This window comes from Carya illinoinensis, chromosome 16, assembly GCF_018687715.1.
Source record: "Carya illinoinensis cultivar Pawnee chromosome 16, C.illinoinensisPawnee_v1, whole genome shotgun sequence".
In the NCBI taxonomy this organism is placed as follows: domain Eukaryota; kingdom Viridiplantae; phylum Streptophyta; class Magnoliopsida; order Fagales; family Juglandaceae; genus Carya; species Carya illinoinensis.
The window spans coordinates 28,896,983-28,910,078 of NC_056767.1; the positions used below are offsets into that span (position 1 = coordinate 28,896,983).

General features: G+C 35.8%; 2 protein-coding genes and 1 long non-coding RNA gene across 13 annotated transcripts in view; 2 read left to right on the top strand and 1 right to left on the bottom strand.

Annotated features, from left to right (window-relative positions):
- The window catches only part of LOC122299730 (toll/interleukin-1 receptor-like protein), a 120,871-nt gene that overhangs the window by 27,367 nt on the left and 80,408 nt on the right, over window positions 1–13,096 (top strand). Inside the window, exons 3-8 of one of the 9 annotated variants that reach the window (XM_043110170.1) lie at window positions 181–460; window positions 563–715; window positions 958–1,065; window positions 1,154–1,573; window positions 1,659–1,740; window positions 1,847–2,249. The exons of 1 other annotated variant lie outside the window; for it this stretch is intronic. In XM_043110170.1, coding sequence (XP_042966104.1) covers window positions 181–460; window positions 563–715; window positions 958–1,020 — 496 coding nt within the window. In that variant the 3' untranslated portion in view covers window positions 1,021–1,065; window positions 1,154–1,573; window positions 1,659–1,740; window positions 1,847–2,249. Of the gene's footprint in view, window positions 1–180; window positions 461–562; window positions 716–957; window positions 1,066–1,153; window positions 1,574–1,658; window positions 1,741–1,846; window positions 2,250–13,096 lie in introns of those variants that run through there. 7 more of the 9 variants (XM_043110169.1, XM_043110167.1, XM_043110172.1 and 4 more) reach the window with 7 other exon arrangements.
- LOC122299740 lies at window positions 3,845–5,785 on the bottom strand. Of its 2 annotated transcripts, none has more exons than XR_006239749.1 (2): window positions 5,156–5,785; window positions 3,845–4,162 (listed from the first exon to the last, which is right to left on the bottom strand). It is a non-coding gene; the product is annotated as an uncharacterized LOC122299740 (long non-coding RNA). The 2 variants fall into 2 exon arrangements; XR_006239750.1 differs by having other exon boundaries at window positions 5,061–5,785.
- On the top strand, window positions 5,829–10,712 carry LOC122299727 (disease resistance protein RUN1-like). Of its 2 annotated transcripts, XM_043110156.1 has the most exons (6): window positions 5,829–6,415; window positions 6,706–7,810; window positions 8,235–8,510; window positions 8,625–9,500; window positions 9,645–9,841; window positions 9,973–10,712. In XM_043110156.1, the coding sequence occupies exons 1-6, from the start codon at window positions 5,922–5,924 to the stop codon at window positions 10,016–10,018; spliced, it is 2,994 nt and encodes a 997-aa protein (XP_042966090.1). In that variant the 5' UTR covers window positions 5,829–5,921; the 3' UTR covers window positions 10,019–10,712. The 2 variants fall into 2 exon arrangements, with proteins under 2 accessions (XP_042966090.1, XP_042966089.1); XM_043110155.1 differs by having other exon boundaries at window positions 9,645–10,712.

Sequence of the window (13,096 nt, forward strand, 5' to 3'; positions counted from 1 at the left end):
TGTTGATGGCTGAAATTTCATATTTGTTTTTGTAATTTGTAAGAACCCATGAATCAACTGTAAACTTCAGGCTTTTAGGCATTAAAATGGACTGTCGCCTTACCATTGCATTTTTTGTTGAAATCTGTCTTGACATTACCAGATACTTGCTTCATTAATTATTCACTTTCATACGTTCAGTATTGCGGGCAAAGCGAATCTGGAGAAGTCATACCTGGAACCAGCTTTGAAAGCTTTCGAGGATGGGCTTATGATGAAGAATGTGGTATGTTTCAGTGATATACTATGTTTTCATATTTGCTTTATCTGTACTTCTCAAATAAACTCAGCCTGCTACGTAGAGCTCCTCGTTATTACATCACAGGCTGAGGAGATAGCAGAGAAACTCTGTGAATCAGTGGCAGCGAGTCTTGAAGGGAAAAAGTTGGCTTCATTTACAAGGATATCTTCAATAGTGCAGGTTTGTGAATCCATCCCTTTCTTTTTTAATCTCAACTGCTTCGGTTCTCATCATTTGATTCTTTGTGATAAGATTGACCCTGGCACGAAACAATGACTGCAGGCAGCAATGGAAGAAGCTCTTGTTCGTATTTTAACTCCTAGGTGTTCTGTTGACATATTGAGGGATATGCATGCTGCCAGGGAACAAACGAAGCCTTATGTTGTTGTTTTTGTCAGTGTTAATGGAGTTGGGAAATCTACAAATCTAGCCAAGGTAAGCCATCTCTTTTTTATTTTTCTACTTTTTTTTAAACATAAATGGAACAGTGAGACTTCCACAAATAATATTAAAAAAAAAAAACGATTTAATGTTAAGATTTAATATAGCTATAGCCCCAACTTCTGTATCGTAGAGGATGCATGTGTGTGTGTATTTGCATACATTGGTCCTGTGAGCACACTTATTATATTCTGTGAATTTTGAGTGTAGAGTTTCTTCAAAAAATCGCTTTGCAGGTTGCCTACTGGCTTCTGCAGCACGAGATGAATGTCATGATGGCTGCTTGTGACACATTCTGATCTGGAGCTGTTGAGCAGCTGTGGACTCATGCATGAAGGCTCCAGGTAGAACATTTGATTTTACAGCTTATTACCTGGCTATCTGGCTTCTTTACTCATAGAGGGTTTGTTTGTTGAATAAAAAATATGTAAGTAATACAAGCTGGACCGCTGTATTGTCACATTTTTCTCTTGTAAGATTCCTATATTTGAGAAGGGCTGTGAGAAAGATCCTGCCATTGTAGCAAAGGAAGCAATCCAGGAGGTAACGGATAATGGTTCTGATGTGGTTCTAGTTGATACAGTTCGTTGAATGCATTAGCTGGTATTATGTTATAAATATCTGCTGTTATCTGCTATATGTATTACACTGACTTTTATAGATAATTAGGGCTATGTATTTCTCTGTCATGTTATTTTTTACTCCATCATGGCCATTTGATACATGTACTCCATTTTTCAAGATAATGAACTGTTGATGAGGGCACTCTCAAAGCTTATTTACCTTAACAATCCTGTTCTCGTCTTGTTTGTTGGAAATGATGCCGTTGATCAACTTTCAAAATTCAATTAGGTATGACTTTTAGATTTAGGATTGTCGTCTATTGTTGGGACCTTTATTTATCGAGTTATTTAAGCTACACTTGTTTTGTATACAGAAATTAGCGGACCTTTCGACTTCAGCTAGTCCAAGACTGAGATGGGATCTTGCTCACAAAGTTAGATCCTATTGATGATAAGGTAGTTACTCTTCAAACAGCAAGGAGTTCGAGTGTTTTGATTGCTTGATTTGCGTCCATTGTGGTCATCTGTTATGACTAATGTATAACTGAAATTCATGGCGTAGGTTGGAGCTGCACTATCAAGCATATTACGAATTTGCCAAAAAGAGGATAGAGCTCCTGATACAATATTGGTATACAAGTGTCTGTGTTTGAACAAATGATCTCTTAACCTTCTGTTACAATGGAAATTGATCAGCTTGAGCTTTGAAAATGATGAAGAGGTAAATTAGGAAATAGAGCAGGTTTTGAAAAGAAAGAAAGAAAGAATTGCTCGTATGTAGTTTGTCATGCTGCAAGGCATTGTTTTACCAATCTGTATCAGCAGTTGTAGTAACTATCTTGGCACAGAAAAGTAGATGATTTCTGATTACAAGCCGTAGTTCAATCCAAAATGTATTCTGACACACTGAGCTAAGAAGAAATGCCCTTGCATACTTGCTTTAGTCAGAAACACAGTTTTGCAAAGAGTATTTGTCGTTTGTTTGATTTTGTTATAAATCACATATCATCTATAAGTGAAGTTTTGTACCACATTATGGAAAGGACTGAAGTTTATCAAGTGGACAAGTGCCTGAGGACTTTGAAAGGGCATTAAGAAAGTAACTCCAAGGCAGGGTAAGTTTACACCCAATAATTAAAATCACAACTAATCAAACATTCTCCTCTGTGATGAACTTATGAACTAAAATGCAATACATTCGAGTTTTTTTTTTTGGCTACCACTGCTCCACTAATTGGCCATTAAAATCAATATTAGAAGCTTACTTATTTCATCAACTGCAGCAGCTAGCTAACATTTGTAGCTCATCTGGACAAATATCAGAGCTGTGAATGAAGCCAAAATATGCCAATGGCTGGCTTTGCCCACAGAAGGTCCCTCTTTTACTGGCTTTGAAGAGAACAGTACTCAAACATGATATCTGTTGTTAAATACATAAAAATAACCCTCGGTTCAGCTATAAAGAAGTCCACTTCAATTGCTTACTGAATTGGATAATCCACTGTTTGAAAATCTCACAATTATATCATAATTTATTGTTATGTGAAAGTTACAGCGAGGAAGTTGTCAAGAAACTCATCTCTCTTGAAAGTTGCCAAAATAGAATCATCTGAAATTTAATTATTATTTATTATTTATCTCAATGAAACGTACTGCAAATAAATTCTATGAATGTTACACAAGATACTAAGAAATTCTATGAATGTTTCATCCACTGACAGAGATAACTTCAAACAAATTCACTAATGAAAAGATGGAGTACTAGAAAATAATAATAAATTATTCAAATTCAAACTTCATAATCTCATTGCAGAGAAACACTCGATTGGCTATCTCTAGACCAATTCCTACTCAGAGGATGCAAAGAGTGGAGGGCAGGCATATTTTTCCACACAAGACGAGCTTATTTTCCACAAGACAACCATTAAACGCCTTCGACTGAATTTTTCTTGTGAACAATTCAACAAAAGGAACCGAAAGAAATTGCCGAGAAACTAATCAATTTTTAACAAATGCGTATGCATACTTTTCCTCAAGCCACATATGCTTTTTCCACAAATAAGCAATAAGCAAGGCAGAGCTAGAACCAAATGGCGTAGGGCATAGGATTAGAAAGGACCAAATGCTACAAGGCAGTGTTTCACCAATCTGATAGCAGTTATAGTAACCATCTTTGCACAAAAATGTAGAATTAGAGCAAACGCAATCCGCCATACCAGACATCATAACACATTTCAGCAAATTGATGGCACCTACATAGATTTCTGATTACAAGCCGTAGTTCAATCCAAAATGTATATTGAGACTAGAAAATAGTTTGGACCATATTCTGACACACTGAGCTAATAAGAAATGCCCTTGCATACTTACATAATTAACAATACCACACTATAAATCAGAGATAGAGTTGTACAAAGAGTATTTGTTGTTTGTTATAAATCACGTCATGGTCTATAAGTGAAGTTCTGTACCGAATTATGGTAAGAACTGAAATTTATAAACTGGATAGTGCCTGAGGACTTCTAAAGGGCTTTGAGCACTAGACACAGCATTGAGAAAATAAGTCCAAGGCAGAGCAAGTTTCAACAAATATTAGGACTGTGAGTGAAGCCAAAATATATCAACGACGTCCATTTCCCACAAAAAGTTCTTTTCAGTTACATTATTTCCCCTCATGATTCATGAGATTAAATGGGCCTCCACTACATATTACATTGTTTGAACTAATTTGCTAAGATCATTACAAAACACACATTGATTTAATCAAACTCCAATACACAACAATAAACTACGAAGCTTGGTCTTCTGTTTTTTCATACTTCTTGGTCTTCTGTTAACTTAGCATGCTTCAAAGATTTTTTCCTAAGCTGCTGCAAAACTTGTAGCATAAGAAAGCAAGTATTAACTATAAAGAATTAATGTGAATTTATTAATTAATTAGAATGATCAGAAACGTGACCATTCTGCATGTTATTAATAAGGATTGACCTCTCCATCTGTACATGATTATGAATAGAAAAAGTTATTAGAGGAAGTTTACAGTGCAGGTACTAAGAAGTAATACAACAGATATTGATAAAAGCGAATCAAAGATATATGACAAGGAAATAGATTTTTTCAAGTAGCTGGACTACTGGATCATTGAAGGGATCTAGTTTATTTGAGGAATTGACCTCATCCATCCACCCCTTACAGGGGCGAAAGTGCCATTTTAATATCATTACCAAATCAAATAACTCAAATGAAACAAGCAAGTGGAATTGTAAAATCGATAGAGGGAATTAAGCATCAAAGATGTGCTGCTCTGACTTACCATTTTATTTTTTATTTATATATCATCATCTCCCTTTAAAAGTTCTATTTTCTATGTAGATTCCAGAGACTCATGCTATAAAGATTTTAGGGTATTTTTCTTGTTTATTAACTTGCACCCATATCTATGTCTTGCACAATTTTTTAGCAGATCTATATGACAAAATGGCAAATGGTATATATCATATCCAGGAGTAGTATAGGTAGAGTGACACATGACACATAAATTGGCAAATGGTATCATATCAGATCAAGACTCACATGAACATTTAATGTTGTATGTATTACTCTTTGTATTAGATTATCCAATTCTAACACAGAGTCAATTCACTAACATTTACAGAGCCAGCCGGGCCTTTCTACAAAACAACTACTGATTAGTTAAGGCATGCTCTAGTAAAATTTTGGGAGAAAAATTCATAAAGACAACAGAGATTAAAGATGTTCCACAATAGCCAAAGTACATGTTTATAATGAATGTTCCCATAGTAGATGGCATGCACAATCTGGTGAAGATGTATCGCCTCTAACTGATCATCTGTGGGAAACATTCTTATACCTCTTTATTCCATCTTGTATTAATTGAATGGATGCATGCAGACCTTGGACCACCATGACACTACACTTTTTTTTTCTTACTAATGTGTGTGTGTGAGAGAGAGAGAGAGAGAGAGAGAGAGAGAGAGTATAAACATTCATAATGCTAATACTGCTGCAAAAAGAAAAAAAAAAAATTGTTTATGATCTTCAGATCTCATTGGAGAGAAACACTCAATCGGCTATCCCTAGACCAATTCCTACTCAGAGGATACACACAGAGTGGAGGGCATATTTTTCCACAAGAGTAGTCCTAGAGCTTATTTTCCACAAGCTACAACTTATTTTCCACAAGACAATCAGTAGTCCTAGAGCTTATTTTCCACAAGCTACAACTTATTTTCCACAAGACAATCATTAAACGTGTTGAACTGAATTTCTTCTTGTGAAAAAAGAAGTCAAGTACTCAATCAATAAAAAGAACCGAAAGAAATTGCCAAGAAAGTAATCATTCTTTAAAAAACGCGTATGCATGCTTTTCCTGAAGCAAATAAAATAAAGTTACCTCAAAAGAAGATGCCAACAAACCTTTAATGTGTTATTTACTTTTATGCTTATAACAAATGCGTATCCTTTTTCCCAACGCAAATGGAAGTGCAATATTTAACTTTTACTATATATATATATATATATATATATTAAATGATGCAACACGGCTTCTAACTCAACTTAAGCATAGTTGTTTTGTAGGTTTAGAAATCAGTCATAGATAAATAGTGACTTCTCTGATGGCTGTTCAAGATGCATCTTCCTCTTCCCTTTCTTCCTTTACTCGTTGGTGGACTTATGATGTATTCTTGAGTTTCAGGGGCGAAGATACTCGTCAAAATTTCACAGCCCATCTCCATCAAGCTTTGGATCGAAAGAAAATAAACACATACATAGATTACAAGCTCCCAAGAGGTGAAGAAATCTCAGAAGAACTTCTCAAAGCCATTGAAAGCTCAAGGATCTCAATTGTCGTCCTCTCAAAAAACTATGCGTCATCCACGTGGTGTTTGGATGAGTTGATGAAAATCCTAGAGTGTAAAAAAATAAAGCAACAAAAGGTTCTGCCAGTATTTTACGATGTAAATCCAACAGAAGTACGACATCAGAGAGAGGGGTTCAGAAAAGCATTGGCTAAACTTAAAGAAAGGTTCAAGGATGAGTCAAAGGTGAAGAGATGGAAAGCAACCCTAACAGAAGTGGCTGGTTTGTCTGGATTCACTTTAGGAGATAGGTATATTACTTCTACTCACTAGTATGCCTTCATTTAAAAACAAAAATATGATCATAATATATCTTTATAATACAAGTCTATGTATGTGTGTATATCAAAATTTAGGAACTCATCATTAAATCAAAAGCCTCCTGCTTCTTAATGAGCCTAACCGAATTTGAGAATGGAAGCAAAAAAAGTTCATTAAAATAGATCATTTCCATTTGCTTCGTACTAGTTCATTTTCTTTTGTTTCTTTATTGTGAAAATTCTACCTTATTATTCTTTTGATTTTTTTTTTTCATTGTTAGGACCGAACCAGAATTTATTCAAGAAATTGTTCGAGAGGTTTCAAGATTAGTAAAGCATAAATATTTAAATGATGTTGCCAAGCATCCAGTTGGAATGGAGTCTAGAGTGCAGGATGTCCATAATAAGCTTCAAAGTGTGGGAATGAATGATACACGCATTCTAGGGATCTATGGATGTGGAGGAATTGATAAGACAAATCTAGCTAAAGAAATCTACAACACATTTATCGACCAGTTTGAAAATTGTTGCTTTCTTGCAAATGTGAGAGAAACTTCAAAGCGTGAGTATGGTTTAATTCAATTCCAAGAGAAACTTCTTTGCGAGATCCTTGGAGACTCAAGTTTGAAGGTTCGAAATGTTGATGAAGGAATTGGTCTCATAAAAGAGATGCTTTGGAGTAAAAAGGTTCTTTTAGTTCTTGATGATTTGGATCAGTCGGTCAAAGTGAAAACCTTACTTGGAGGATGTGATTGGTTTGGTTTAGGAAGTATAGTCATTATAACAACTAGAGATGAACATTTATTAACTAGTAATAATGTTCATTTACGATATAAGGTGAAGGAATTGGATCACGATGAAGCTCTTCAACTGTTTTGTTGGAATGCCTTCCAAAACAAAAATCCTAACCATGATTTTGTAGAACTCACAGAAGATATACTGCGTTATGCTGGGGGCCTTCCGTTGGCTTTAATGGTGGTAGGCTCGAGTCTATATGGTAGAGATATTCATTATTGGAGAAGTGCTTTACAAAAGTACAAAACAATTCCTCACAACGATATTCATCAAAAACTTAGAATAAGTTATGATGGCTTGGATGAATTCGAGAAGAACATTTTCTTGGATATTGCATGTTTCTTTACAAAAGAGCAAAAAGAATATGTTACTAAAATACTTGATGGTTGTGATTTCTTTGCTACCTGTGGCATCGAAGTACTCGTGGATAAGTCTCTCATTACCATTGATGAGTGGGGCAAATTAATCATGCATGACTTACTCAAAGATATGGGTAGAGAAATTGTTCGTCAAGAATCACTCGAAGAACCCGAGAAACGTAGTAGGTTGTGGTTTCATGAAGATGTTCGTCATGTATTTGAAGAAACTAAGGTAAGAGTTGCATAAAAAAAACACCTTTTATCTTTTGATTGTAAAATTGGATTGATATTACATATACGGACACCCATTTATCTGTATGAGTACATCTACCATGTATTCATCTCATAATAGGTATTTTGTTTATGAGTAGAGTGCCTTACATGAGGAGGAAAAAAAGAAAATTTCCTTTTTAGTATCCTTCTTTTTTCTTGTATTGAAAAATAAAATTAAAGGTAAATGTGAAAGAAAACATGGACATTTTGTGTTTGATCACTTAGCTTGGGACATTCTAAAAATAAAAATCAAACATTAAGTTTACAAAAGAAAAATAAAAATAAAGTACATAAACAATATATAAAAACAAAATTATGATTCTAGCAAGGTGGTAAAATATGTAGAATTTTCTGCTCTGATTTTGTTTGCATTGTCTTACTAGGGAACAAACAAGATTCAAGGCATATTGATAGAGTTTCCAAAACAAGAGTTGATAGATTTGAAGCCTGAGACTTTCTCGGCGATGAGAAGGCTTAGGATATTCATAAATCGTAATGCACGCTTTTCAAAAGGGCCTAATTATCTCTCAAATGAGTTAAGAGTACTTGATTGGCACAGCTATCCTAGTCATTCTTTTCCGCAAAACTTTCATGGAAAGAAACTCGTCGTTTTAAAAATGGATGATTGCTTCATCAAAGGATTGGGAGAAGGATTGAAGGTACTGTTATTTCTTTCTTTAAACTATATATATATATGTGTGTGTGTGTATATATATACTATAAATTTTCTACAAGCTAACACATTTTTCCTTGTTTTGTTTTGTTTTTTACAGAATTTCCAGAAGTTGACTACTATAAAATTCTCTAAATGTAAATTCCTAACAAAGATTCCTGATGTGTCGGGGCTCCAAAGTTTAAATAGATTGGACATTGAGTATTGCAATAACTTAGTTGAGGTAAATCAATCTATTGGCTTCCTTGATAAACTCGTCGAATTGAAAATTGTATATTGCCAGAGCCTTACTAGTTTTCCAAGCTCCCTCAAGTTGAGATCTCTAGAAATGCTTATTCTTTCTTATTGTGAAAGGTTGCAGAAGTTTCCTGAAATTGAGAGTGAAATGAAATGTTTAACATATGTTAAACTAGAACACATGACTGCTATAAAAGAATTGCCTTCATATATTGGGAATCTTACTAGCCTTCTGGATTTACAAATAAGCAATTGCTACAAATTAAGGTATATCCCTAACAACATTCGTCAGTTGAAGCATCTCCGTTGTCTCATTCTTGAGGGTTGGTTAGATGATCAAAGCCAATATCACTTACCCTCCTCCACTGCAGAATTGTTCCCGTCATATACTCCTCCAATGAATTCAATAGTGTTTCCGAAACTAGATTTATCGGGAGCTACCTTCTATTCCACCTTGGAAGTTTTAGATTTATCGGGAAGCAATATTGTCGTTATCCTTCCTGAGTGGATCAGAGGATTTATTCTATTACAGTTACTTCAATTGTGTCATTGCGAGCAACTTAAAGAAATCTTAGAACTTCCTCCAAATATATCTATGGTAAATGCTAGGGGATGCATTTCATTGGAGAGTTTTCCTGAAGTATCAAATATGTTTGAATTCAATACAAGCAGCCATAAAATATGTTCGATTAACTTGAGTGGATGCCAAAAAATGCTTGTAAATCCTCTACGGTTTGAGGTATGCTCTCTCTCTCTCTCTCTCTCTCTCTCTCTCTCTCTCTCTCTCTCTCTCTCTCTCTCTCTCTCTCTCTCTCTCTCTCTCTCATACTGTGTACTACCTTTGTCTACTAAAAATTATAATGCTAGCTAGCTTGTTGAACAGGAATATGTAGAGGACCTGGATGAAGATTTTGAACTAATATTTGCGGGAAATAAGATTCCAGATTTGGACTACCATTGCAAGCTGAAGAAGACTCGAAATAGTTATTTATGTGATGGGATAAATGTTGATTTGGTGTATTCGAATGAGATAAAAGGATTCATTGCATGTGTTGTTGTTCTATCCGATCCCTCCCAAAGGTACTCTTTCCTCAGTAATATGCATATCGATATCTACTATAATGGTGTTTATCAATATACCAGTACGCATATAAGATATATTAATCCAAGTAGCTCAGATAATGTGTGGTTGTATTACCATGAACTAAAAGGAGAGCATTTCAAATCAGTGGAGGGAATTTTGCAACTTTAGTTTGATGGGGACCAAGCTAGAATCCCAATTAGAAGTTTTGGAATCCGTGTGGTATGCAAGCAGAAGGAGATCAATACATTACAAGACGTTGCACGTTGGAGTCCTTGTGTTAACGTCCAGCCTTCTTCAAAATTAATAATTTCTGGTTTAGAGAATGAAAGCGAAGATGAGAATCCAAATGAAGATTTGGAACTTGGGGTCCATTTGGTAGAGAAGGATGAAGAGAAGGCAAGAGATCATGATACCGATGTGCTCCATGAAGATGTTGGTGCCCATTTTGATGCATCCAGTGAAGTAATTGAAGGTTGGGTAGATTATTTAATGGATGGTAAGAGGCGTCATAATGAAGATGATTGCAACCTAGAATTCAATTGGCACCCTCAACAAAAGAGGCAGCATTCCTCAACTATGGGTATTAGAATAACAGAATTAGAGAATGACGATGAGAATCCAAAGGAAGATGTGGATTTAGAGCTTAAAGTTGGGTTGTAATTAAAAGGTGCAATCTTCAATTTTGTTTATTAAAATATTTTTATTTTAACAAAATGTAATACCAACACATCTTCTCAAACCAACACAAATTAAATATACTATCCCATGCCACCAACACACAACATCCCAAGTTACCATGGCACAACTTCCATATAAGAAAATTCATCAATCTGGAATGAAAATTCATTGTCTGACAGTTTTGAGATAGGATGAGTTTATCAGGCTAATGGCAAAAAAAGAAAAATTGGGGCAGCAGTTTTTAGCAAAAAAATCTGCTCTATAGACAGACATTATTAACAGGGTTTTGAAGGTGATATGGCAGCTGCATATTCATCAACATATGTGCTGCAAAATCTGCTGCTAGAAATATGCTAAAAATCTGCTGCATTTTTATAATATAAAAATCTGTTGCTAAAAATTTGCTGCAGCCTGCATTCAGTCAAAAAAATCGCTGCATTAACTCAAAAAATAAAAAATAAAAAATCTGCAGCATTCAAAACCTGCTGCATTAACTCAAAAAATAAAAAATAAAAAATCTGCTGCATTCACTCAAAAATATCCTGCATTCAAAATCTTCTGCATTCACCCAATAAAAAATCTGCTGCATTCACTCAAAAAAAAAAAAATCTGCTGCATTCACTTGAAAATCTGCTGCATTAACTCAAAAAAAAAAAATCTGCAAGTTCACTCAAAAAAAATCTGCAAGTTTCTAGTTCAGCATTCATGCAGTTAGGTGTTCGCTATCATATATTTCTGGTGTATTTGGGTTGTGCCCCTTTGCACTTTGAGTAAAGTTTACCATACTTATCAAAAAAAGTATTTGGAGTCGGCTATAAAAGCATCTGATGTCACTTCTATACAAGTTGGTACTTCTATCAGAGTATATGCCATCATGCCCTTTAACCCACAGTCAATTTGACCTTTTCCATAACCTTGTAAATTTGTAATGGCTTCATTAACAAATTAATAGGGGTTTTCATAGTAAAGCCCAGTAGATAATATGTCCAGCAAAATCCGATGATGGAAAATTCAATAAATACTTGAGGCTTTTCTCCATGGCTTTGCAACAAAGATAATAAGCTATGTTAATACATAGATAAATATAAAAAGATTAATTGCATATTGAACAAGAGATTATCCGTCTTAGACTTCTTCATTCTGATTTCTCAACTCTGTTATACTAGGCAAGCTAACTTTAGATAATTGCAAAAGCTTTCCAACAAAATCTTTATATAATCTGAAGCAAAACTATCGCCGATATATATATATATATATATATATTTTATTAACCCTACAAATTCTTAATATATTATCTTAGGAAAGGGAAGCACAACATCTTGGAAATGGGATAGTGGAGTGGAAAACCCTCTTTACCTTCTCAATGACCCGACGGCCCAGGTTCTCTTCGCTCCTACCCTGAGTCTCAGCACACTGAGGCACTGGATACCTACAAACATAGCAACGTACCCAGAAGTTGAATCTAAAAAGCATATAAAAACTAAGAAGGGCGTCCAATTATAGACATACATGGGCGTAGCCGCAGTAAGCCAAACTTGAAAAAGAACAAAAAAAGTAAAAAAATAAAAAATAAAAGAACCCAAAAAGGATGAGATCTGTGATTCCAAACCTGAGAGATGAAGAGGTCTGAGAGAAGGATGAGATCTGCAATCAAAGCTTGAATTAACATTTCTTCCCGCTGTTTTGCTTTTCATTCTTATTCTGCTTTTTTTTTTTTAACAGAGCCGCTTCTAAGCGGTCGGTTTGATTTTAAAGGAATAACAGCCCTCCAGTTAGAAGCTGCCACCTCAGAAATTACATCACAATCACGTTAGACTCGTGCACATGGGATAGGAATTGATTCACACTTCAGCTGAGAGAACTTCACTCTACTTCAGCTTAGCCTGACCTCGATCCCGATCCTGTGCGTCCAGAACCAAAACCGAGCATACCTCCACTGCTAGCATCCACCGCCAACAGTCCACTACCGCCAGTCCATCGTTGTCCTCCTTGGCCGATTTCTCCCAGATCGATTACTCCAGATTTCGCCCAAGCCGTGCTGATTTTCATGGCTGACTCTAGTGGCCTTGGTGTTGCTGTCTTCCAAGCTCTCTTTCTATTTTCATCTTCATCTCCAAGCTCTCAAGTCCGTCTCTTTGCACCTCTACCAAGCCTGCCGCCGTCTCTTTGCCTCTGGCTTTCTCAGGCTCGTATACACAATTTTAAATACATAAGAGATTAAAAAAAAAAAAAACAGAGAGAAGAAGATCATCGGAGAGATGGGCGGGAAGTCATCTTCATCATTCTCAGTCTGTAACATAAAACCTTAATCTTTTTTTTTTTTTTTTGTCCGTTTGATTTGGTAAGCAACTCACAGAAGCTAAGGGGAGGCAGCTTACGGGAAGGGGTGGGATTTCAGTTTATGGGAAGGGGTGGGGGGGGGGGGGGGTTTCGTTTCAGATCACCGGAAGGGGAGGGGGTTTCGTTCACGAAGGTTAAGGGGAAGGGGGTGCTGCGAAGGGAAGAAAGGGGTGGGGTGGGGTGGTCTGTTTCGTCGGCAGGGGACACAAGGGGGTGGTCTGTTTCGTAGAAGT

Excerpts from the sequence above, each read along its gene's own strand:
- LOC122299727 (XM_043110155.1), top strand. The coding sequence starts at position 5,922 with ATGGCTGTTCAAGATGCATCTTCCTCTTCCCTTTCTTCCTTTACTCGT. Across the intron at positions 7,811-8,234 it reads ATGTATTTGAAGAAACTAAG|GGAACAAACAAGATTCAAGG; the intron begins GTAAGAGTTGCA and ends TTGTCTTACTAG. Across the intron at positions 8,511-8,624 it reads GATTGGGAGAAGGATTGAAG|AATTTCCAGAAGTTGACTAC; the intron begins GTACTGTTATTT and ends TGTTTTTTACAG.